The sequence below is a fragment of the Oryctolagus cuniculus genome, chromosome 13 (assembly GCF_964237555.1).
Source record: "Oryctolagus cuniculus chromosome 13, mOryCun1.1, whole genome shotgun sequence".
NCBI lineage: Eukaryota > Metazoa > Chordata > Mammalia > Lagomorpha > Leporidae > Oryctolagus > Oryctolagus cuniculus.
Window position 1 is genome coordinate 60,306,947 of NC_091444.1, and position 27,881 is coordinate 60,334,827.

Consider the following 27,881-nt stretch of genomic DNA (forward strand, 5'->3'; position numbering starts at 1 on the left):
AAAAAAAAAAAAAAAAAAAAAAACCACCCTGATTCTATAGGATCCACCATTATACAAGAATTAAAATGCTTGAGTCAGGCAGTGAACACAGGTATTTTGCATACATTATCTTATTTAATGTTATCAAAACCGTTTGATGTTGGTGATATTAACTTAACTGACAAAAAGAAAAATGGTAATCTAGAATGAATTTGTAATACCCAATGTGACACATACAAAAAGTAGCAGAACTAAAATTTAACTCAAGGTCCTCTGACTTTATATACAATATCATTCATATACCAATAAAAGCAAGGATGACTAGGTACTTGTTTTCTAAGTCAGTCTAATCACTAGTTACACATATGGAAATATATCTTTAAACAGTAATTTAGAATTTATGAGTTAAAAAGTTTTTGTGTGTTTGCAGGGATTTGAAAGAAATATAATAGAGTTAATGCCTAAGTATGATTAATTAGAACTCATACATATAAACCAAGATATATATATATGTATATATACATATTTATTTAGAATATATTAACTTGACAAAAAAATTTATATCTATGTTTTAAATTTTAAGTTGTAGAACAGTAGCATTATTAAACATTTCTGAACAGAAAAAGAAGCCAAGAAAATAAAAATTTTTCAAAGGTCAACAGAGTGAAATATTTAGGAAAATATACACTAACAATGTTCCCCCAAAAAGATGAAAAGCAAATTTTCTGATAATTGAAAATCTGCTCTTAAAAAATTATGACTTTCAGACAGAACAAAGAGAAATCAGGTGCAGGCTGTCCTTACGTTACACAGAGTCCTCTGTTAAATGACCGTAATGTTCACAGAAACTTTGTCCTCACTAAAGTCCAATGAAGACAATTTCAATTTGCATGACCTTCTGTTGTAACATCACCGTTAGGACTGAGATACTATTATTAATAGACATGTTTAAAATCAAATCATTTGGGGTGAGTGTTGTAGCCTAACAGATTAAGCCACCACCAGCAAACCTGGCACCCCATATGGACTCCCTGTTAATGGCCTGGTAAAGTAGTGGAAGATGGCCCAAATGCTTGGGCCCCTGAACCCATGTGGGAGACCTTTATTTTAAAAAGATCAAATCATTCAAGAAAACTAAAAATAAATGATTGGAAAAATTTGTCATGCAAATTAATTTCAAAAGACAATAGTGATTGCAAATTTGATATTAGACAAATTCATATTCAAGACTAAAGTATAAAAGGAATATACCAGAGTATTTTATAGAAAAAAACATTCTAAAAAAAGACATGTTGTAAATCTTCACATGTTAACAACAAACAGAAATAAAAGAAAGGAAAGAAACACAAGATGATTTTTTAGAGACAGTTATAGCAGAACATTCTATCAAAAGCAATGCATCAAATAGACAAGTAAATATGGAGGACTTCAATATGATTTTATTAATTATAAAACTTGCTTTAATATCAATTAATTCAATGTTTTGTGCTCTACAAAGTGAGAATACTTTCTTTTCTAAGCCAATCACCTTAGTAAACTATAAATCATCTTCTTATTTTCCTAACATGAATTTTTAACTTGAGATACTAGAATTAGAATGATATTATGATAAGGTCATTTTTACATGGCTTTGTTTATAAAGATAATTATAAAAAAATCCCCTATTGAATTAACAGCAATTTGCTGATAAATCCTGATTATAGCATATTATCTTTAAAATCATATTAAACTACATTTACTGACAGCAGCATGTCAATGCCTTTTGGGTTTGGTAATAAACAAGCTTTTTAAAATTCTCCTCTTATAAACTTAATTATTTAAGTTTATTATTATTTAATTATTATTAATTAATAATTAATATTTAATTATTATTTAAGTTTATTATTTATTAATATTCATTTCCATTACTTAAGAGAACCTAAGTATTATTTCCCAAAGACAACTTATCTTAACCATCACAGAAAACATCTTTACTTTCAATATAGTACAGAATTTTGAACAGATGTGCAATTTTTATTTTTTTACCAGGATTTCCAGAGGGTGCTATGTATACTATACTGAAATCTATTTAGGAGGACTCACTTATGAATCTGTGAACAATAAAGGATCCCCTTTGCCTTGCTTAACAGCAAGCTTCCCTCAGCTACCTCCTGTAACAACAGGCAGGACTAGTCATTCACTGACCTGTTCCACTGCAACTTGTTATCCATAGTAGCGGACTTTGTTAAAAATCGGCTCTGAGCCATTTATGGTTTTGCTATTACTTTTTTTTTTTTTTTTTTTTTTTTGGTTCCCTGGTTCCCTGATAAAACCAGGTAGAACTGGCTGCAGGGTAAGTTATACCCGGAGGCTGTGCAGCTTGCTTCAGACTGACAGGAGAGCTAGCTTATGGTTCATTGTAACGTTAACTGGCACACCTCTGATGTTTTGGCAGCCATCTTTGAATATCCAGTGCATGTGAGACGTGATTTGTCACAATGCACAAACTCAAAGGATTTCCCACACCCCTTTCCGCTGCATCTCCTATGTTCCATCACTTCATCCACAGTTGTGGCCCATTTTACCCTAACTACATAAACGCCCAAACCCCTTTGTGAACAAGATCGATTTTGGTTTTGTTGTCATCTCTCCTGTGTCCCGACAGGTATATAACAATAAACCTTCCCTGTCTCAGAAGATGTACCCAGTGTCATAGGAATAGTTACGTACATGAAGTGGGCGAGTTTGCTGCTTGAAATCATATATATGTTAATATATATACCAGTGCTCAAGTTCCTAAGCTGATTCTGATAGAAATGGAATGAACGTGGCTAGTTTTTGGCAACAATATTATGAAATTAAGGCACACTTTATGGCACTGACACTTAGATTAGTCTGATATAATAATTATGCCCATGGGTCAAAAGCAAAGAAGACAAACCCAGGAGTATTGAGAGAGATGAAAGGATTACAAAGACATTCTCTGGGTTTTTTGCTTTGTTGTTTTCTTTTGTTTTGTTTTTGACAGGCAGAGTTAGACAGTGAGAGAGAGAGAGAGACAGAGAGAAAGGCCTTCCTTCCGTTGGTTCACCACCCAAATGGCCACTATGGCCGGCGTGCTGTGCCGATCCGAAGCCAGGAGCCAGGTGCTTCCTCCTGGTCTCCTATGTGGATGCATGGCCCAAGCATTTGGGCCATCCTCCACTGCCTTCCGGGCCACAGCAGTGAGCTGGACTGGAAGAGGAGCAACCAGGACAAAATCCAGTGCTCCAACTGGGACTAGAACCCGGGATGCTGGCACTGCAGGTGGAGGATTAGCCTGGTGAGCTGTAGCACCGGCCCAACATTCCCTGTTAACATATAAGAAACTATTCCCTGTGTAGTTGCCTATATTTACCTGAAATGACCTCAGATGGAATAGAGGCTATTGGGTCATTCTTTGTGATTAAGTGTGTTAACTTTAGTTTGTGTTTATTTGTTACATGTAAAGAAGCAGAATTTGAATGATATGTAATATAATTCAATGATAATTCCTACTGCAGGAACTAATAGATATCCCATTTATAATACTCCTATAACTTTGCATTGGGGAAAAATAAGAAAAATATTTTCTATTAAATTTAACTCTCCAGATTAAAACTATAAATTGGGATACATTTAGGAATATACATAAAATCCATTTATCTAAAAATACAGTCAAGAAGGACAGGAATATTTATACATTTTTATAACATCGGAAATCTGTTTCATAAAGGCAACAAAACTAAATTTCACTAAATACGTGGTGCTCAAGAAGTTTCAGTTACTGAAACATTTCAGACTTGAAATTTTTAGATTAGAGATATGAAACTGTAATGCCTATGCAAACATTTCAAAAGCCTAAAAGCTCTGATACTTTTGGTCCCAAGTGTTTCAGATAAGGGATATTCAACTTGTACTTATTAGACACTGAAAGCTATAGTCTATCCATCTATTTAAATTGACAATGAAAAATTCCTCTGCCAGCTTGTTAATATTCAAGGTTACACAAAGTCTTCCAAAATTATTTTATGGCACATATGAGTAAAACCAAGAAAAACATTAAACTGTTTTAATCATTATATAGGCAAAAATCTTTTAAAAATTCCATAAAAACAGCTATTCTAGTAAGATAATCCCCCACTCCAACCCATGAAGCCTAAATCCTAAATCAATAATGTTTTTAAAGTATAGAATAGGGAATAAACTCATTGAATTGAAGCTTCACTGCTTTTTAGACAAAGACCTAAATCTTCCAATTACTAAAAAAAAAAAAAAAAAGCTGATAGATAATTTAATTGTTTAAAATGGTTCAAAACAGTACTTTGACCATCAATACTGCATCTCATTAAAGGAATTAAAAGGCAATCTCTGCAGTTTTTGGTAATTCACTCCCAAAAATTATAAATGTACACAGTATACACAGCACTATGTATAAAGTCTTAATATAATGAATATACATATATATTCATTATATATTAGAATATATATTAGAATCTAGATTTCTTATTCAGCTATCTAATTATTTGTAAAAATAGTGACTACCATTAGTGACTCTTGTCCTATCCTTCATGTTAAAGTTCCATTTTATCTTCACAAGGTTAAGCCTCAATTCCATCAGACCTAAAACGTGTGACAAATTCGCAAACAGCTTGTCCTGTCGCCAAACCTTACATCATTCTTTCCTCGTGGTGCTTTCCACCGGGAAATGAATGGTCTGGGATACGATGATGTCATAAAGACAAATGAGGTGGAAAAGTTGTACAAAATTGCTGCATATTTCTCAGGTTTACCACCTGGTGAACCAAAACAAAGGTAGGCAGGGGGAAGGAGGGCAGAGAAACTCTTACTGTTTGTTCTGTTGCTTGTGTGTTTGCTGTGGGTGTCTTTACAGTCATTTTATATAGAAGGAGAGGTCAAGAGCACTTGTGAGAGCAGTAGGCTATATTTATTAGTTCTACTTACGCAACTCTTAGAGTCTCTAGTCTCCAAAGGGACCGTGCGTGAACAGATACAGCACCACCTTCATAATGAACAGTCCTGTTTAAATAAACAAAAAAGGCCAGTTTTGAGCTTAAAATATTTCATTCTTAAGATTCTTATTTTTCAAGATTCTCAAAGGATAAAATCAAATAGGAAAGCTGGTGGATACATAGTTATACCTTTTTGGCACTAGACAATATAGCACAAAATAACAATACAGTAATCAACGTAAATTTGCCCTAAATAAAACTTGATTTAAGTCTATCCTCTTCCTGTCATTTTCTTCCTCTAATCCCATTCATTTTCTATCTCTCTGTGTCTCTCCCTCTCCTTCCTACCAGAGAATAGATTTAACCTCACAACTCTAACTTACGTCTGTGAAAGAAGTTACCAGTTTAAGCACAGTAAATATATATTAGTATTTCAACACATAGATGTAATTATCTGCAGTACTAAATTCTGTTTTAGATATTTAAAACATATTAAGGAAATATAAGAATACTAATTCTCAATACTTCAATACAGTAATCTGTAATTTAATTCTACAACATATATAAAAAATCAACAGAAAACCATGAAAGAGAAACTTCTTTGTATACATATTACATGCAACCAAATTTTTAAATTCTCATACTAAAGTTTATTAATATGCCATATACGAGTCTCTATACATTATCCAAATTGATCTCTGCCAATGCTTTGAGATTACTCTAAGGAAACTGAAGTTTATGCAAATGTTCTGTTTCTTTCCAGAATATTCACTCTCTCTTTCTCTTTAGGACCCATTTAGCATTTAAACACATAAAAGCATTTCCTGCCTGCTGTTTCCCTTTTATGACTCACTATCACTACCTACCACTTCTCAATGCACTCCATTCTTGCTTCCGGACCCATTTCTCCGCTGAAACAGATTTTGCTAAGGTCATCAAATGACCTTCATGTTACCAAATCCCATGAACATACTTTTTGAACATTGTGGAAACTCTCATTGACTTGACAGTTTTCTGATACCAGAAAAAAAGAAGTTAATCTTCTTTTCCTATTACTAAGATGCTTCTTCTTATTCTATTTTTATTATAGACCTTTTCAAATATATACAAAAGTTGAATATTAAAATAAATCCCCAAGTAGCCAACATCAAGCACAATGATCAACACAGGAACAATTTTGCTTGAACTATCACCTTTATAACCCCTTCATATACAACCCTAAAACAAATTGTATTTAATACTAGAAAACACCCAGTGCTCAAATTTCTGACGTTATTTCACAAATGTCTATTTCAATTGAGTCCCACAGTTGCTTTATTAAATCAAGATCCAAACAAAACGCACTTATTAATTAGGTGTCTTAAGTGCCTTTTTTTCTAGAACAGTTTCTCTTCCTCTCTTTTTTTCATTCTTGCCATTTATTTCCTAATATAAGTTGATGCCATTTGTCCTAAAGTACTTTTTGCATTCTAGATTTCTGTGACTGCATCCCCGTGGTGTTTTAAACATGTAACTCTAAATAGTTTGATTTTTGGACAAGTTCATTGCAGAAACTATCTTGTAGTTCCTGTTATAATTGGAGATACATAATGTCTAGTTCTCTACTTTTTTAATGCTAAAATTAATTACTAGGTTCAGTACCACTCTGCTCCACCAATAATTACCTAAAAGGTCTAGATATATCAGCGAACAGGCATTCATTGCAGTGATTTTCAATCATGGTTGCATATAATAATCACATGGGCAGCTTTTAAAAATCCTACGTTGAACTTTCACCAATGGCCAATTGAACAGATCTGGAATTTTTAAACTCTCCATTTTGTCATAATGAGGAGCCATAGCTTGGACACCATGGCTAGGTAAGGTGTTCCACAGGAGCCCTGGTGGTGGTTGGGGATAGGTAATTCCTTGCCAGGTGTGTGTGGCAGGGGGAGGGGGAATGCTTCCTGTGCATTGCACTGTAGGATGTTTACAGCAACCTTGCCCTCTTATCAGCTGACTATCAGCAGTAGCCTCCCGGCAGCTGTGACAACTGGAAATGTCTCCCAAATGTTAAAGGTCCCCTTGCGGACAAACAGCACCCCTGATGTACAGCCTCAGGTACAGCTCAGTGGTTCTCAATCTTTAGTGAGGCAGAATTGCCCCAAAGGCTTGCTAAACCCAGACTGCTGGCCCCACCAGCAGAGTTACTGACTGAGTGGGCCTGGGGTGAGGCATGTTCCCAGGTAATACTGATAAATTGCTTGTCTATATTTTGAGAACCATGAGACAAAACCGTACTGTGGCAGTGATCCTTACTCTTGATTGTATATTGGAATCACTGTGAAACGTCTAAAACTCCTACACAGAGACAATATTAGACTGGTTTAAGCAGAACATCAGTGTATATGTTGAAAAACACAGAAAAATAAATACATTGCATGTATTTCTACACATATACACACACACAAAGATACAGATTTTTAAACAATCTGTAATAAAGGTCTTGTATTTGTCCATGTTGAAAACACCATTAGCTTTTTCAGATGAAAAGACTGTTAGTCATTTTGTTTTTGATCATAAACAATAACATTTAGAAACAAATACAAAAAGTTAATCAACTGTCCTAAATAATTCATAGGTCAAACAGGGAATCCAATTTATATTCCATCTAGAAAACAATGATGAAAAGAATACTTTATAACAAACATATGATTCACAACTAAACTGAAAATTTTTAACCTGCATTTCTTTCATTAGTAAAGAAGAAATAGTGCAAACAAAGGAATGAAATATTTGTTCAAGCACTTCAATGAAGATTAGGGCTCTGCACTGTGGAGCAGCAGGTTAACCCCACTTGCAACACTGGCATAATGTATCAGATTGCAAATTGGAATCTCAGGTACTCAATTGTTTCTAATCCAGCTTCCTGCTGATACTTCTGGGAAGGCAATAGCTGGGAGACCCCGATGGAGTTCCAGGCTCCTGGCTTTGTCTTGGCACAGCTCTGGTCTTTGCTGCCATCTGGGTAGTGAACCAGTGGATGGAAAATAGATTTCTCTCCATCCCCCACCCCTGGTAGCTCTGCCTGTCAAATCAATCAGTCTTTAAAAAAGAATAAAACAGAAAATAAAATGAATGAAGGATTCTATGACGTATCATAAAATAAATAAGATGTGTAGGGTGGGTACTGTGGCACAGAGTTGTCACCAGGTGGGATGCCCACATCTCACATCAGAGTGTCTGGTTCAAATTCCAATATCTGTGCTTCTTATTCAGCTTCTTGTTAATGTGCAGGGAGATGACTGTTCCAACTGCTTGGGTTCCCACCACCCACATAGGAGACCAGGATGGAGTTCCAGACTCCAGGATTTGGCGAGGTGCAGCCCCAGCTATTGTGGACATTTGGGGAGTTAATCAGGGAACACAAGGTACCTCTCTTTCTGTCTCTCTCCCTCTCTCTTTCTCACTGTCATTCTGACCTTCAAATAAATAACTATCTTTAAAAAGATAAAAATATGATATAGACATGTAAATGATATTTTCTGTACAATAGATTATCACAAATCTTCCACATATATGAATAGATGAAGAAATATACCTGTATGAGCATGAAGAAAGTTGTTGAACAATGAACATAACAGTATTAAGATTAATTACATAAGGGAAACAATAGAAAATTTAACCTTAAAAATAAAATATGGGGCTGGCATTGAGGCACAGCAGGTTAAGCTGCTGCCTGAGGCGCTGGCATCTGATATAAACACCACTTCAAAGTCCCAGGTGCTCCACTTCTGATCCAGCTCACTGCTAATGCACCGGGAAGGCAGTAGAAGATGGCCCAAATCACTGGGTTCCTGTACCCATGTGGGAGATCCAGATGTAGTTCTAAGCTCCTGGCTTCAGCCTGCAGATGGAAGCTCTCTCTTTCCCCTTCTCTTTTACGTTCTCAATAACTCAGGCTTTCAAATAAATAAATCTTTTTAAAAAATAAATGGTCCTTATGATACTAACATCTTGATTATGTTTATATAGACTTTTATATATTACAAATTTATATATTTTTATTTATTCTTCAGCGTATGAAGAATTAATCATTTTACTTTAATAACTTGTATTTTTGAATTGAATTTTTAGTTAAAATGCTAATACCCAAATATAAAGTGCATAGGAAAGTTGGCCCCTCCATTCTGTTGACAATGCCTCTGATATCCACTGAAGGAGTAGACACTATACTAAGTCACAGAAGCTAAGTTCAAAGATAAAACCCATCAAAGGAGAAAACCAAAAAGTATTTTCACAAATGCCAAAATATAAATGCATAAATGCAAGAAACAAGAAGCCAAAAGGAACACAAAACAATTAAACATTGGAATGTAAAGACAAAGAGATTGCTAAAATACCTGAAAATGAGTTCAAAAGAATGATTCTAAAATTGCTTGGAAACACAAAGAAACAAATTCATGAGACAAAGGAATCAGCACACAATAAGGATGAAAAGTTTTGCCATGAGATAGAGATAATGAGAAGAAATAAAACCAAAATATTAGAAATGAAAAATTTAATATGTTAAATGGAAAATACAGTGGAAATGTTAAATGGAAATACAGTCAGAAGAAAGAAATTCCAAGCTAGAAGACAAATCTTTTGAAATATCTCTGTCATAAAAAAAGAAAAAATAGAATAACTGAAAACAGTGTTCAAGATTTATGAGAAATTAATAAATGCTCAAACATACATGTCTTAGGAGTTTCTAAATGTGTAGAAAGAGAATGGATTAGAAGGCCTATTCAGCAAAATAACAGCATAAAATTTCCCTATTTTGGAGAAAGAAAAGACAACCAACTACACAAAGCACATAGAACTTCTAATAGGATCAGAAAACATCTTAAGTGTGACACATTATAGTCAAATTTTCAACAGTAAAACATAAAGAAAAGATTCTAAAATGTGCAAGAGAAACATCAGATTACTTTCAGAGTATCCCCAATTAGACTAATGGCTAATTTCTCATCATAAACCCTGCAGGCTAGGAGAGAATAGAAAGATAAAGGCCAAGGCCTGAAAGATAGAAACTGACAATCCAGAATACTATACTCTGCAAAGTTCTCATTTATAAATGAAGGTGAAATAAAGACCATCCAAAACAAACAGAAATTGAAATAATTTATCACCACTTGTCCAGACTTACTAATGATTGCTAAGGATGTGCCAAACAAAGAAACAGAGAATGACAGTTATCATTATGAAAGAATGTGAAGGCAGAAAATCTCCTAATAAAAGCACGAAGGAAATCCAAAATTTACAGAAAAATGCTAGGACAAATTTGTTACATATCAATAACTTTGAATGTAAATGGACTAAAATATCCAATTAAAAGATCCAGATTGGCTGAATAGATTAAAAAACAAGACACATCTATTTACTGCTTACAGGTACAGACCTCAACAGCAAAGGTACATGCAGACTGAAAGTGGAAGGGTCAAAAAAGATATTCCATTCTAACAGAAAGCAAAAATGAGCAGGTATAGCGATCCTAATATCAGAAAAAATAGACTGTAACACAAAAACTGTTAAAGGAGACAAAGAAGGGCATTATGTAATGATCAAGAGATCGATTCAACAGGAGGATGTGACTATAATAAAATTAAATGCACCCAATGCCAGGGAGCTTGGCTATTTAAAAAAATTTAATGGATCTAAAGGGAGACATAGACTCCAATACAATAGTAATGGGGGACTTCAACACCTCACTTTCAGCAATGGATAGATCAACTAGACAGAAAACTGACAAAGAAACAACACAGCTCATCTACACGATGGACAAAATGGACCTAATTGATATCTACAAAACAATTCATTACACAGTTGCAGAATACACATTCTTTTCATGAGTATGTGGAACTTTCTCTAGAATAGACCATATAATAGGCCATAAAGCAAGTCTTACCAAATTCAAAAATAATTGAAATCAACTATGCATCTTTTATGACCACAACAGAATGAAGCTTGAAATTAAGAACTTGAGAATCCGTAGAAAATATGCAAGCATATGGAGCCTGAACAACATGCTCCTGAATGAATAGTGGATCACAGAAGAAATCAAATGGGAAACCAAAAAACATTTCTGGAAATGAATGAAAATGACAATACAATGTATCAAACCTTATGCAATACAGCAAAAGCAGAGTTAAGAGGGAAGTTTATAGCAACTAGCAAACTCATTTAGAAATTGGAAAGCCACAAAATAAATATCAATGCATCTCATGAATTTAGAAAAACAACAAACCAAATGCAAAATTAGGAGGAAAGAAATAATTAGAGAAGAAAAGCAAAAATGAAACAAAAAACCAAAAGCTAATTAAGAGCTAGTTTTTTGGGGAAAATTAACAAAATGTATATATCATTTGCTCAGCTAATCAAAAAAAGAGAGAGTAAACCCAAACCAATACAGTCAGAGATGAAAATGGAGATGTAACAATGGATATCATAGAAATAAAAAGAATCATGAGGAATTACTACAAACAGAAAAATGACAACAAACTGGAAAATCTACAAGAAATGGATATGTTACTGGACACATACAATCTACCAAAACTGAGTCATGAAGACATAGAAAACCTAAACATGCCAATAACAAAAATGAAGACTGAATCATTAACAAAGACCTTACGAACAAAGAAAAGCCCAGGACCAGATAGCTTCACTGCTGAATACTACCAGATATTATTAAAGAACTAATTCCAATTCTTCTCAAACTATTAAAAATAAAAAAAGGAACAGAATCCTCTCAAACTCCTATGATACCAGCATCATCTAAATTTCATAATCAGAAAAAGATATAAAAAAGAGAACTATAGACTAATATCACTTATTAATATAGATGCACAAATCTTCAATGAAATACTAGCTAAGTGAATCCAACAACACATCAGAAAAGTCATTTACCCAGACTAAGTAGGTATTATCCTGGCTATGCCGGGATGGTTCAACATATACAAATCAATAAATATGATACATCACATTAACAAACTGAAGAATAAAAACCATGATTATATCAATAGATTCATAGGAAGCATTTGATAAAATACAACACCCTGTCAAGATAAAGAGCAAATTGGGTATATAAGATAAATTCCTAAATACAATCAAGGCAATATATGACAAACACACAGCCAACATCATACTGAATAGGGAAAAGTTGGAAGCCTTTCCACTAAGTTCCAGAACCAGACAAGGATATCCACTTCCATCACTTCAATTCAATACAGCTCTGGAAGTTTGAGCCAGAGCCATTAGGAAAGAAAAAGAAATCAAAGAGTTACAAATTGGAATGGAGGAATTAAAATTATCCTTGTTTGCAGATGACATGATTCTATATATAGGGGAACCAAAAGACTCCATTAAGAGACTATTGGAACTCATAGGATATGAGTTTGGTAAAGTTGAAGGATATAAAATCAACACATAAAAATCAGTTAGTATACACAATGACATAGCTGAGAAAGAACTTGAAAGGTCAGTCCCATTCATAATAGCTACCATAAATTTTAAATACTTTGAAATAAATTTAACTAAGGATGTGAAAGATCTCTATGACAATTATAATGTTTAGGAGCTAAAATAAAACTCTGGAGAAAGCAGGGAGAAAGGACAGTTTCTTTAACAAATGGTGCTGGGAAAATTGGATCTCTATTCACAGAAGTATGAAACAAGATACCTACTTTACACCTTAAACAAAAACTCAACTGATAGTGGATCAAGGATCTAAATCTACAAGACACCATCAAATTACTAGAGGAGAACATTTGGGAAACTCTGTAAGACATTGACACAGACAAAGACTTCTTGAAAAGGCTCCAGAAGCACAGAAAATCAAAGCAAAAATAGAAAAAAGGATTGCATCAAGCTAAGAAGCTTCAACACTGCAAAGGAATCATTCAACAAAGTGAAGAGGCAACTGACATAAAGGGAGAAAATATTTCCAAACTATGTAATTGATAAAGGATTAATATCCAGAATCTATAAAGAGCCCAAGAAACTCAACAACAACAAAACAAACATCTAGTTAAGAATGAATAAAAGACTTGAAAAGGCATTTTTCAAAAGATGAAATTCAAATGGTTGGTCAACAGATACATGAAAAATGCCCAGGATCACTAGTCACCGGGGAAATGTAAATAAAAACCACAATGGAGTTTCATCTCATCCCAGTCAGAATGGCTGTCTTACAGAAATCAAAAAACAATAAATGCTGGTAAAGATGTGGGGAAAAAGGTACTCTAACCCACTGATGATGGGGGTGTAAACTAGTATAGCCATTATGGAAGACAGTATGGAGATTCCTCAGAAATCTGAAAACAGACATACCATATGGTCCAGCCATTCCATTCATAGGTTTTACCCAAACAAAATGAATAATCATATGAAAGAATTACCTGTATCCCCATGTTTACCGAAGCTGAATTCACACCAGCTAAGATATGGAATCAACTCAGATGTCTACAACTGATGACGGGACAAAGAAATGTGGTATATTTATATATTATGGAATATCAACAAGTTGTAAAACAGAATGAAATTCAGCTTTTGCAACAAAATAGATGCATCTTTTGGAACCTATTATACTCGGAGAAAAAAGCCAGTCTCCAAAACACAAATATCATTATATTTTCACTGATCTGTGCTAATTAGTAGAATATAACAATATAATGTATATGAATGAAATTGAAAATTTTGATAGTTGATTATTGTTTAGAGCCCCTGTGTCTACTACTGAGGGACAGTGTTTTTTTTTTTTTTCTTCTTACAATTTGTTGAATTCTTTACTTAGTGGAGGGTTAAGTTTATGATTATAAAATAAACTGAAAGCACATCATTTTAAAAATTAAAAGAAAGAATAAGAAAGGAAGGAGGGAGGGTGGGAGCATGGGTGGTAGGGATCATGAGATGGGAAGGATCATTATGCTCCTAAACCTGTATATATGAAATATATGAAATTTGTTCACCTTAAATATTTTAAAAAAAAAGAATCTCAGTCCACCAAAAAAGACACTAATGGTATTCAGACTTTCTTAGAAATCTGTCTACTTGGAGGAATACACGTATCCTATAGAATTATCCTTTTTCCTTGTTACGTATCTCTAGAGTCGAGTAAGATAACTGTTTTAAAGACCAACAAGTTTACCAAGTGGTAATACCATGTTTAAACACATACAACTGATGGCAGGATGACACTGTGTGGGGTACCCAATATCCCAGGTCAGAGTGCCTGGTTTCAAGTCCTAGCCCTGCTCCAGATTCCAGGTTTCTGTTAATGCATATCCTGTGAAACAACAGGTAATAGCTCTAGTGCAGGGATCCCTGTCACTCACATAAGAGACCTGGATTGAGTTCCCGCTCCTGGCTGCAGTCTGGCCCAGGCCTGGATTTTATGGGCATTTGAAGAGTGAACCAGTAGAAACAAAATCTCTGTGTATCTCTTTTTCTGTCACTCTGCCTCTTGGGTAAATAAATAATTTAAAAATAATTCATACAACTAAATGATTATCTTCTGGGAACTTTTTCCAATAGTAAGGTTGAGAAGAGAAACAAGATTCTCAAAGTAAGTAAGTAGACACATAGCAAGGATACTTTTTGAGTTGATGATCACAGAGAGTTTTAATGCAAATGAACGCAATGACATCAAAACTCAAGGGAGGTCAATGGATATGAAAATACAAAAGTTCTCATGTAACTCTGTTCACTGAAGAATATTTTTGCACTTTACCAATACAGTGCTTCAGCTACTGAGAAAAAACATGCTAAAATAACTGCATATTGATATTATATCTAGCCAAGTTTTTTTAAAAAAGAAACTTCCACCTCATAAATCAGAAAAAGTCAAACTCACTGTTATCTCACTAAATAGCATTGTTTTTTTAAATATGCACACATGGAGACTGGCAGAATAATCTTGTTCAACAGCACCCCGAAAACCTCCAGGCTTCCAGCTTGAAGGTATGCCTCCGGAACATGTTACCCTCCATTATAACACATTTCATTAAGAAACTCGTATTTCAAGCTGACCACATAAAATTGCCTTAAGGGACCCTTCAAGATTATTCCAAGTACAAATTCTTCCCATTATATCATCAATTCCACTACTTATAATAATGTCCATTGTAATGAGTGTAGTTGTCTATTTTTGTATTTGGGGACTATAAAATACAATTTAAGTGGTATCTCAATTGTCAAACCACTTGTTTCTCAGTAAAAAGCTGGCACTTTGACAGCTAGGGTGGTTCATCTTCGGAATCTGAGGCCCAGAAAAGACTAGCATTAGCATACTAATAAAAGCACAAATCCTCACAGCTTTTCATGGCCTGACAGTTCAGCATATATTTATAATAAAACGTTGTAGGATATAAAATTTCAATTAGTAGACTTTAGTACAGAATTATAAAATGTATTCTCAACAAATGAGTCAACACTGTGAAGAAATCTCTGTCCCCTTCAAGAAAAAGCTTTTCCTCCCTTGAGCACTGCCATAGGCATCTGCTCCCTTTGTACCACAGCTGTGAGCTCATGGTTTTGTCCCACTCCCCAAGAAGTCAATAAATCACTTTTGCATTTGATTAACTTTTTGAGGATGTCACTTCCTCATATGCACCTTTGCAAGCCCTTGGTCTTCTTTGTGTCTCATTTTGTTTATATATGAAGTAAAAACAGGGGACACACATGATGGTTAAGCTGATGCATGAAATGCCAGTGTCCCATATCAGGGTGCTGGTTGAGTGCTGGCTGCATGACTTCATACCCAGCTCCCTGCTAATCCGCACGGGAAAGCAGCAGCAGGTGACTCATTGTTTGGCCTCTGCCAACACATGGGAGTCCTAATGGAACTCTGGGCTCCTGGATGTGGCTTGGCCAATTTCAGGGAGTGAACCAGTGTGTGGAAGATTCTCTCCCCCTCCCACACACACACACCCTCTCTCACTGCCTTTCAAATTAATTAATTTAAAAATCTGTGTAGTTAAGTCTCACATCACTTTATCATCTAAGTGCCTGACTTCACTATCACAGGCTAGACCCTAAACTAAAAGGATTGCCCATGTTGTCCTTTTAAAACTACATCTCTCTCTCTCTCTCTCAATAACTTCCCCCTCTTGCTTCTGTAACTCCTGACAACCTCTAATTTGTCCTCTATTTCTAAAGTGTTATCATTTCATAAATGCTGTAAAAATAGAACTAGAGTAAATGACCTTTTGGGATTGGTATTTTCCATCAACTATGCCTGAAAACTGGTTCAAGCTACTATGTGTTCTGGAAGACATTCCTTTTTTATTGCTGACTAGTATTTTGAGCTAAGAATGTTCAATACTTAATATGGATGCTCAATTGCTATGGATTGTTCAATCATTCAATCACCTTTCAAAAGTTATCTCCATAGATTCCAGGTTCTGGCTATTACAAATAAAGCTATTCTACCCTGATTATTTATGTATAGATTTCTGTATGAATTTTGCATAGATTTTTGTATGAATACAGTTTTCATTGGTGCATGTTTGGTTTTATAAGAAAGTACTGAAATGTTTTCTAGTGTGGCTGTAAATTTTACAAGCAATAAATGAGTGATACATTTTCTCTACATCCTTACAACCATTTGGTTGGTGGTATTTTGTTTCCATCATTCTGGTAAGTATGTAGAGACAGATACCCACGGTGGTCTTAACTTAGTTTCCATAACGGACAGTGATGCTGAACAACTTTCTGTGTGCTTATTTTTTTTTTTTTTAAGGATTTATTTTATTTATTTGAAAGACAGAGTTACAGGGAGAGGTAGAGACAGAAAGAGAGGTCTTCCATCCACTGGTTTACTCCCCAGATGGCTGCAACAGCTGGAGCTGTGCCGATCCAAAGCCAGGAGCCAGGAGCTTTTTCCAGGTCTCCCACGCAGGTATGGGGCTCCAAGGACTTGAGCCATCTTCCACTGCTATCCCAGGCCATAGCAGAGAGCTGGATCAGAAGAGGAGCAGCCAGGACTAGAACCTGCGATCATATGGGATGCCGGTGCTTCAGGCTAGGGCTTTAACCCGCTGCCCCACAGCACCAGCCCCCTGTGTGTGAACAGCTGCTCATGTCTCATTCATCTTCTAATTGGATTATTGGTACTTTAATGTTGAGCTTTGAGGATTCTTCATGTATTTTAGACATTAGTACTTTGTCAGATATGATTTTCAAATATTTTTCTCCTAGTCTGTTGCTTTTCTTTTACCACTTCAAATTGATTTCTAATGAGCAAAATTTTCTAATTTTGATGAGCACCAACCCATCACTTTTTTTAGTGAATGTGATTTTAGTATCAAATTCAACTATGATCCCAAAGATCAATTTTTTCCTAAAAATTTGTTTTCCCAAAAATACAAGATTTACATTTAAGTTTATGATACATGTTGAATTAGATTTTTTATGAAATATGAGACTTAGGCTGAGCTTCATCTTTTTGCATATGGATGTCTAATTGCTTCACGTCTTTTTTAAAATTTTTTTTGTATTTGACAGATAGAGTTAGACAGTGAGAGACAGAGAGAGAGAAAGGTCTTCCTTCCATTGGTTCACCCCCCAAAATGGCCGCCACAGCCGTAGCTACGCCAATCCAAAGCCAGGAGCCAGGTGCTTCCTCCTGATCTCCCATGCGGGTGCAGGGCCCAAGCACTTGGGCCATCATCCACTGCCCTCCCGGGCCACAGCAGAGAGCTGGACTGGAAGAGGAGCAGCCGAGACTAGAACCTGATGCCCATTTGGGATGCCGGTGCCACAGGCAGAGGATCTACCAAGTAAGCAAGGGCAGCAGCCCAGCTTCATGTCTTTAAAGTCAAGAATATTTTATCTTCTTTTTCTGCCACAGGCAATCCCTCTCCCCTTTCTGTCAGACATTAAGCCCAACAACCTCCTTGGATTCAGTCTCTAGGGACTAACAGGAAGAGAAATGCCTTGTAGAAAACTTGAAATTTCTGCCAAGTTTCCAGCCACCCCTGGGGCAAAGCACAGGAGCTGCTGGACTGCTTAAATGAAAACAGGAAAAATACTATGAGAAAACATAAGCTAACATTATGAAACTTCAGTATGTTGGCAAGTATGTGAATATCATAGGAAATATCTGTAACATACATAAGATTCTTAAAGATGTTCATAACCCCAAAAATGTTTTGTTTTATTTAAAACTCTGTTCAAAGTTCAAATTCCTGCTGTAGATTTAGGCACTGTGAAGTCACTTGATGTGAAGGCACTTCTAATAGAGGAAACTTAGCCATGCATTTTGAAGTCATAGTCCATCAAATAGTTTTCTCTTCACTCAGGTTGGCATGCCGAGTAAGACGATTTTTCTTTTTCTCTCCTAATTGCTAGTAGATACTAATCCTTTAGGAGTTGCCAGAAACAAAAATAGGAGACCTCCCTCAAACTCTTCTGAGGCGTACTGAGTTTCTCAATGTAGGCATCCCCCTTTACTCTCTTCAAACAATATACAGTAAAGTGCATGATTTTCTTTTCTCAATTTATTTCACAAATACAAAAAAAAAATAAGCATTCATATGCAGACCCCCATATGACTGTAATGGCATAGCCATGGCTAAAAGCTGAATAGAGCAGAACATGTTATCAACACAGATGACAAATGGATCTGTAGGATAAGTGCCATTTGTGTAGGGAAGTTAAAAGACTGTCCAACTAGTGACATGTCCTTTTCAATTTGAATTCATCTGTGTCAATGTTTGACCAGACCCTAGCCACTGAATTCCATCTCTGAATCTTCTGAACTATGTCAGAGTCATAGCAAATGACATATCCACAGTTTCACATTTGGAGTTGTAACTGAAGGACAAGTTCAAACTAATTAGCTAATGGGAAGGAAAGTTTGACTTCTTCACAGGCTGACAAAACTGATTCAAAAGCAAAAGTCAAGAGTATTCCTGATCTTCCTTAGATGGAAAAGTTTTCTATAATCTAAATTTTAAAAAGACTGTGAATGGCTTCTCTCAGATAAACATTCATTTTATCCTGTAAACAGCATTGCTGAGATCTTAAAACACTGTGTTCCTTAAAGATCACATTCTTTTTTTTTTTTTTTTTAAACTCAGCACACAGGGCCTGCGTTATGGCAAAGCAGGTAAAACCATCGCCTATGATGCCAGCATCCCATATGGGTGCCAGATTGAGTCCCATCTGCTCCACTTCAGATCCAGCTTCCTACTCCTGGCCTGGGAAAACTAGGAGAAGATGGCCCAAGCATATGGGCCCTTGCTACCTACAGGGAGTCCTGGATAAAGCTCCTGGCTCCTGGCTTCAGCCTGAGCAATTGTGCATCTGAGGCATGAAAAAGCAGATAGAAGAAAGATCTTTCTCTATGTCTCTGACTTCCAAATAAATAAATAAATATTTAAAAAAAGCAGATACCAAAATGCCCAGGATATATAAACCTTTCCATAAATATTAAAGAATTCAAGAAGTGATTCAAAAGTAGGCTCAGTATTATAAGGTTATTTCAGAGTGAAATCATAACTATTTTAATTTACATGTTTTCAGAGAATTTCCATTTCTAGTACCTATGACAATGTTTGGCTGAGTAGCAGAGCCATAGGCAGGTGCTCAAGCAGTCTGTTAGATTCTGCACACAGTATAAGAGAAATCAAGTACATGCCTAACCAGCATTTCAAGAAGCATTGCATATTTATTCAGGGGCTGAGTTTGCAACAATTGTCCCATTCAAGTTGCTGCACAAGGGAAAATAGGTATGTTTTGAGATGACACATCTGCATAAAACATAAATGAATCTGCAGGGATTTAAAACTAATACCCTCACACTTCAAATCAACACTGAAATAATCATGTAAATAGCAGAAAAACAACAAAAGATCTATCAACACTTTGGCTTTACTTTTCATCCCACACAGAACAAAATATAACTGCAAAGCATTTGGAAGTTAAAGAGAAGTTTTTTCTTTCTTATCAAAGATATTACTTACGCCAGACTAATAAACCAAAAATGGACAATTTTAAATTTTAATTGAGAAAGTTTGACATTTCTTATTTGATGCTGACTTCTAACCTATTGTCTCTCTCTCTCTCTCTTTTTTTTTTTTTTTTTTTTTTTTGACAGGCAGAGTGGATAGTGAGAGAGAGAGAGAGAGACAGAGAGAAAGGTCTTCCTTTGCCGTTGGTTCACCCTCCAATGGCCGCTGCGGCCGTCGCGCTGCGACCAGCACATCACGCTGATCCGAAGCCAGGAGCCAGGTGCTTCCCCTGGTCTCCCATGCGGGTGCAGGGCCCAAAGACTTGGGCCATCCTCCACTGCACTCCCGGGCCACAGCAGAGAGCTGGCCTGGAAGAGGAACAACCGGGACAGAATCCAGTGCCCCGACCGGGACTAGAACCTGGTGTGCCGGTGCCGGCCTATTGTCTCTTTTTCAATTCAGTTAAAATAGTCATCAAATGTCTCAATTGTTTGTTCACTGAATTACAGTAGCCACCATTCCCAGTAATTTTTTTAATCCTTTGTGGGGAAAGCTTGGCTGACAGTGTGGCTCTGGACCAAACCAGGATACTACACTGAAACAAACCCACTGCACTTTAAGCAAGTATTGGGGAGTTCAAGTTTGGGAGGTAGAGCCAATCTCTCCCAGGGGAAAAGAGCTCAAGAGTAGAAAATGGGTCTTTACTGATTGACTTGTTTATCACAGTTGTGTGGCAAACGCATCCTAAACCCAGACCCAGGACTTGAAGGAGGAAAGAAGTAAGGAAAGCCTTGATATGAAAACTTCAGCCTTGACCATTTTAGAACACAGCAGACTAGCTTTAAGAGTGTCCTCAGAGGCAGAGGCTAAAGGAATACAAACAACTTAAAGGATATTAGTCATACAATTGTGACATGGACATAAACCATGCATCTCTTTTGAAGCCAGACTAACAGATATTTAATTCATTATATCAAACACATCTCATGCCTTATCAATTATTTACAACTAAAACTCATTAAATCATAACATTAAGAGGGACATTAAGGAAAAATATCATCATGCATACATATATGACAGAGCTTCTGCCTGCTGAGTTGCATTCTGAACACAAATGCAGTATTTACTTCCAGATGTTGTCAGAAACTATAATTTAATTGTCTTGCATCTGAAAGTAATAAGACAGATCAACTATATTCCAAGCACAATGTGTCATACAAAGGAAGCAAAACCTCTCCCTCTTTTTCTTCTCTCTCTCTCTCTGTCTCACACACACACACCATGAACACACTCCATTCCCTTCTCCATCTTATTTTTCTCTGCAATTCTTTATCACACAATGCATTCTATGTCTGCATACAAGGGTAAATAGGTGCATTTATTAATAAACATATTTATGTGTTTATTGTCATACAACCTTACAAGAGCATAAAGACCCCAAGAAGACACTTGTATCTTTTTATATATTTCTGTAACCCCAGAAGTCAGAACTTGATAGCCATTCCACAAGTTTTTATGGAAAGAATGAAACTCCTTATGAGTTATGTATTAAACCTGTTTCTAATATACAAATACTGCTTTTCAAACAATGTTCTCCAATTCCAAATCCATGATCCCAAGTAATGTTCCAATAACTTATCCCTATTAAAATTCATTAACTTTAAAGTATACTAAGCTTAATTTACATAATGAATATTTAAACCATGAATGAGTATGCATATGCATAAGGAAATACCTTTGTTAATATTTTATTACATTCACATAAAATAATAGACAGAAATACTGAGATAAAATCCAGAGACAGAATCTAAAACCGAAAATACTCCCCACATACAACATTTCATCCTTGAAATAACATTTGGGGGCTCGGTGTTGTGGCACACTAGGCTAAGCCTCTGCCTGCAGTGCCAGCATCCCTATTGGCACCAGTTTATGTCCTGGCTGCCCTTGTTCCAATCCAGCTCTCTGCTGGGCCTGGGAAACCAGTAGAAGATGGCCCAAGTGCCCCTGCACCCAGGTGGGAGAAAAGGAGGGAATGCCTGGCTTCTGGTTTCAGTTCAGCCTGGCTCCAGCCATTGCTCCATTTGGGGAGCGAACCAGCAGATAGAAGACATTTGTCTCTGTCTTTCCCTCACCCTGCCTATAACTCTAACTCTCAAAATAAATAAAATATTTTTTAACTTTTATTTAGTAAATATAAATTTCCAAAGTACAGTTTATGGATTACAATGGCTTTTACCCCCCATAACTTCCCCCACCCGCACCCCTCCCATCTCCCGCTCCCTCTCTCATTCCATTCACATCAAGATTCATTTTCAATTATCTTTCTATACAGAAGATTGATTTAGTATATATTAAGTAAAGATTTCATCAGTTTGCACCCACACAGAACATAAAGTGTAAAATACTGTTTCAGTACTAGTTATAGCATTAATTCACACTGGACAACACATTAAGGACAGAGATCCTACATGAGGAGTTAAGTACACAGTGACTCCTCTTGTTGACTTAACAATTTGACACTCTTGTTTACGGTGTCAGTAATCTCCCTAGGCTCTAGTCATGAGTTGCCAAGGCTATGGAAGCCTTTTGAGTTCGCCTACTTCAATCTTATTCAGACAAGGTCATAGTCAAAGTGGAAGTTCTCTCCTCCCTTCAGAGAAAGGTACCTCCTTTTTTGATGGCCCCATTCTTTCCACTGGGATCTCACTAGCAGAGATCTTTCATTTAGGTTTGTTGTTGTTGTTGTTGTTTTTTGCCAGAGTGTCTTGGTTTTCCATGCCTGAAATACTCTCATGGGCTTTTCAGCTGGGTCCGAATGCCTTAAGGGCTGATTCTGAGGCCAGAGAGCTATTTAGGACAACTGCCATTCTATGCATCTGCTGTGTATCCTGCTTCCCATGTTGGATCATTTTTTTTGTTGTTGTTGTTGTTAAAAGTTTTTTTTTTTTAACTTTTAATTAATGAATATAAATTTCCAAAGTACGCCTTATGGATTACAATGGCTTCCCCCCCATAACGTCCCTCCCACCTGCAACCCTCCCCTCTCCCACTCCTTCTCCCCTTCCATTCACATCAAGATTCATTTTCGATTCTCTTTATAAACAGAAGATCAGCTTAGCATACATTAAGTAAAGATTTCAACAGTTTGCTCCCACACAGAAACATAAAGTGAAAAATAATAGATGATTTTTAAAATGATGCTGAAATCAGATCAGACATATTGTCATGTTTAATCCCAGTGAGAGTCAAGTTGGGAATTGATAATTTCTTCTTTTTTTTTAACAGAAGATCAGTTTAGTATACATTAAGTAAAGATTTCAACAGTTTGCACCCCCATAGAAACACAAAGTGAAATATACTGTTTGAGTACTCGTTATAGCATTAAGTCTCAATGTACAGCACATTAAGGACAGAGATCCTACATGAGGAGTAAGTGCACAGTGACTCCTGTTGTTGATTTTACAAATTGACACTCCTGCTTATGGCATCAGTAATCTCCCTATGCACCAGTCATGAGTTTCCAAGGCTATGGAAGCCCCTTGAGTTCTCCGACTCTTATCTTGTTTAGACAAGGTCATAGTCAAAGTGGAGGTTCTCTCCTCCCTTCAGAGAAAGGTACCTCCTTCTTTGAAGACCTGTTCTTTCCATTGGGATCTCACTCACAGAGATCTTTCATTTAGGTTTGTTTTTTTGTTTTGTTTTGTTTTGTTTTGTTTTTGCCAGAGTGTCTTGGCTTTCCATGCCTGAAATACTCTCAAGGGCTTTTCAGCCAGATCGGAATGCCTTTAGGGCTGATTCTGAGGCCAGAGTGCTGTTTAGGACATCCGCCATTCTATGAGTCTGCTGAGTATCTCGCTTCCCATGTTGGATCACTCTCCGCTTTATTTATTCCATCGGTTAGTATTAGCAGGTACTAGACTTGTTTATGTGCTCCCTTTGACTCTTAGTCCTTTCATTATGATCAATTGTGAACTGAAATTGATCACTTGGACTAGTGAGATGGCATTGGTACATGCCACCTTGATGGGATTAAATTGGAGTCCCCTGGTATGTTTCTAACTCTACCATTTGGGGCAAGTCAGCTTGAGCATGTCCCAAATTGTACATCTCTTCCCTCTCTTATCCCCACTCTTATGTTTAACAGGGATCACATTTCAGTTAAGGGGAGAGAGGAGAAGGGAGATAGAGGAGAAAGGAGAGGAGAGAAAAGAGTAGGGGAGGGGAGGGGAGGGGAGGGGAGGGGAGGGAAGGAGAGAGAGGTCTTCCATTCACTGGTTCACTCCCCAGATGGCCACAATGGCCAGAGGAACATTGATCCAAAGCCAGGAGCGAGGAGCTTCCTCTGGGTCTCCCACATGTGTATAGGGGCCCAAGTACTTGGGCCATCTTCTACTGCTTTCCCAGGCCACAGCAGAGAGTTGGATTTGAAGTGAGGCAGCCAGGACTCAACCTGCGCCCATATGGGATTTCAGCACTGCAGGTGGCAGCTTTATCCGCTACACCACAGCACCGGACACATTTCTCTCACTTGGCTGATCACATCTAACATGTATTACACTTTTATTGCTTTCATTGTCATTTAGACAAATTGAATATCAGTAGTTTTGCTGGAAAAATCTAAAGAAACTTAAAATACAAAAGGAGATATCATTTTGATCCTGCTAAAATGGCTATGATAAAGACAACCAAGTGAAAAATGCTGGGGAGACTGTGGTGTAAGGGCAACTGTTATACAGTGTTGGTAGGAATGTGAATTACTGCAGCTACTGTGGAATACAGTGCAAAGACTTCTTTAAGAACTAGAAATGTAATTTCTATATGAGGCAGCAATCCCACTACTGGGTACATACATAAAGTATGAACACATGGTATCAAAGAGATATCTACTCTGTCATGCTTATTGCAGCACTGCTCACAATAACCAACTTAAGGAACCAACCAAGATGTCCATCAGCAGACAAATGAATAAAGAAAATGTGGCATATATACACAATGGAACACTATTCATTCATAAAAAGGAATAAACCTGTTGTTTATAGCAAAATAGTTGGAATTGAATACATCGTGTTAAGTGAAACACACCAGATACAGAAATATAAACACTACACATTCTACCTCAAATATGGGAGCTTAAAAATGATCTGAACACCAAATATTGATTATTATAGGCTGGTAGGGGTATGAGAGATAGAGTTTGGATTAATAAACAGGGAAAGTTGAGTGTGGTTCAGCAGATGGAAGGTATCTCTGGCACTCCCTATTTCTGTGATTCAGCTTTCCAAACAAATAAACAAACACATCATTTTTAAAAAGATGTTAAAAAGGAGAAAAAAGACCCAAATCAATAAAATTAGAGAAAAAAAGGTAATATAACAACAGACATCACAGAAATAAAAAACGTCATCAGAAATTACTATAAAGAATTGTATGCCAGCAAACAGGGAAATCTATCAGAAATGGATAGATTCCTGGAGACATACAACCTACCTAAATTGAACCATGAAGACATAGAAAACCTAAAAAGACCCATAACCGAGTCAGAAATTGAATCAGTAATAAAGGCCCTCCCAACAAAGAAAAGCCCAGGACTGGATGGATTCACTGCTGAATTCTACCAGACATTTGAGGAAGTACTAACTCCAACTCTTCTCAAACTATTCAGAACAATTCAAAGAGAGGGAATTTTCCCAAATTCTTTCTATGAAACCAGCATCACCTTAATTCCTAAACCTAAAAAAATGCAGCAGAGAAAGAGAATTACAGACCATAGATGAACATAGACACAAAAGTCCTCAATACAATTCTGCCCAATAGAATGCAACAACACATCAGAAAGATCATCCACCTAGACCAAGTGGGATTTATCCCTGGTATGCAGGAATGGGTCAACATTTGCAAATCAATCAATGTGATACACCACATTAACAGACTGCAGAAGAAAAACCATATGATTATCTCAGTAGATGCAGAGGAAGCATTTGATAAAATACAACACCATTTCTTGATGAAAACTCTAAGCAATTTGGGTACAGAAGGAACATTCCTCAATACAATCAAAGCAATTTATGAAAAGCCCATGGCCAGCATTCTATTGAATGGGGAAAAGTTGGAAGCATTTCCATTGAGATCTGGTACCAGACAGGGATGCCTACTCTCACCACTGCTATTCAATATAGTTCTGAAAGTTTTAGCCAGAGCCATCAGGTAAGAAAAAGAAATTAAAGGGATACAAATTGGGAAGGAAGAAATCAAACTATCCCTCTTTGCAGATGATATGATTCTTTATATAGGGAATCCAAAGAACTCTACTAAGAGACTATTGGAACACAGAGAGTTTGGCAAAGTAGCAGAATATAAAATCAATGCACAAAAATCAACAGCCTTTGTATACACAGGCAATGCAATGGCTGACAAAGAACTTCTAAGATCAATCCCATTCACAATAGCCACAAAAACAATCAAATACCTTGTAACAAACTTAACCACGCATGTCAAAGATCTCTATGATGAGAATTACAAAACCTTAAAAAAAGAAATAGAAGAGGATACCAAAAAATGGAAAAATGTTCCATGCTCATGGATTAGAAGAATCAATATCATCAAAATGTCCACTCTCCCAAAAGCAATTTATAGATTCAGTGTGATACCAATCAAACTACCAAAGACATTCTTCTCAGATCTGGGAAAAATGATGCTGAAATTCATATGGAGGCACAGGAGACCTCGAATAGCTAAAGCTATCTTTTACAACAAAAACAAAGCTGGAGGCATCACAATACCAGATTTCAAGACATACTACAGGGCAGTTGTAATCAAAACAGCATGGTACTGCTACAGAAACAGATGGATATACCAATGGAACAGAATAGAAACACCAAGAATCAATCCAAACATCTACAGCCAACTTATATTTGATTAAGGATCTAAAACCAATTCCTGGAGTAAGGACAGTCTATTCAACAAATGGTGCTGGGAAAACTGAATTTCTGTACTCCAAAAGAAAGAGTCAGGAAAGTGAAGAGGCAACCGACAGAATGGGAAAAAATGTTTGCAAACTATGCAAATGATAAAGGATTAATAACCAGAAACTACAAAGAGATCAAGTAACTCCACAACAGCAAAACAAACAACCCACTTAAGAGATGGGCCAAGGACCTCAATAGACATTTTTCAAAGAGGAAATCCAAATGGCCAACAGACACATGAAAAAATGTTCAGGATCACTAGCCATCAGGGAAATGCAAATCAAAACCACAATGAAGTTTCACCTCAACCCAGTTAGAATGGCTTACATACGGAAATCAGCTAACAACAGATGCTTGTGAGGATGTGGAGAAAAAGGGACACTAATTCACTGCTGGAGGGAATGCAAACTGGTAAAGCCACTATAGAAGACAGTTTGGAGATTTCTCAGAAACCTGAATATAGCCCTACCACAGACCCAGCCATCCCACTCCTTGGAATTCTCCCAAAGGAAATTAAATTGGCAAATAAAAGAGCTGTCTGCACCTCAATATATATTGCTGATAAATTCAAAACAGTTAAAACATGGAATGAACCTAAATGCCTCTCAACAGAAGACTGGATAAAGAAATTATGGGATATGTACTCTATAGAATACTATACAGCAATAAAAAAAACAATGAAATACAGTCATTTGCAATAAAATGGAGGAATCTGGGACACATCATGCTGAGTGAACTAAGCCAGTCCCTAAGGGACAAATATCATATGTTCTCCCTGTTTGGTGACAAATAACTGAGCACCTAAAAGTAAACCTGTAGAAGTGAAATGAACACTATGAAAAACAGTGACTTGATCAGCCCTTGTCCTATCTGTCAAGGAAAAACTTACTATTTTATTCCTTTTAGTATTTTTTGTTCTACTTAATACCATTGGTTGAACTATTTAATTAACACACAATTATTCTTGGGTGTTTAAATTTAACTGAAAAATG

The 27,881-nt window shown here is 36.4% G+C and overlaps 1 protein-coding gene across 1 annotated transcript in view; it reads right to left on the reverse strand.

Annotated features, from left to right (window-relative positions):
- Window positions 1–27,881, reverse strand: part of RYR2 (ryanodine receptor 2) — a gene marked incomplete at its 5' end in the record, with an annotated part of 557,937 nt that overhangs the window by 416,900 nt on the left and 113,156 nt on the right. The window contains 1 exon segment of the mRNA NM_001082757.1: window positions 4,942–5,016. Within this exon segment, the coding sequence (NP_001076226.1) occupies window positions 4,942–5,016 (75 nt within the window).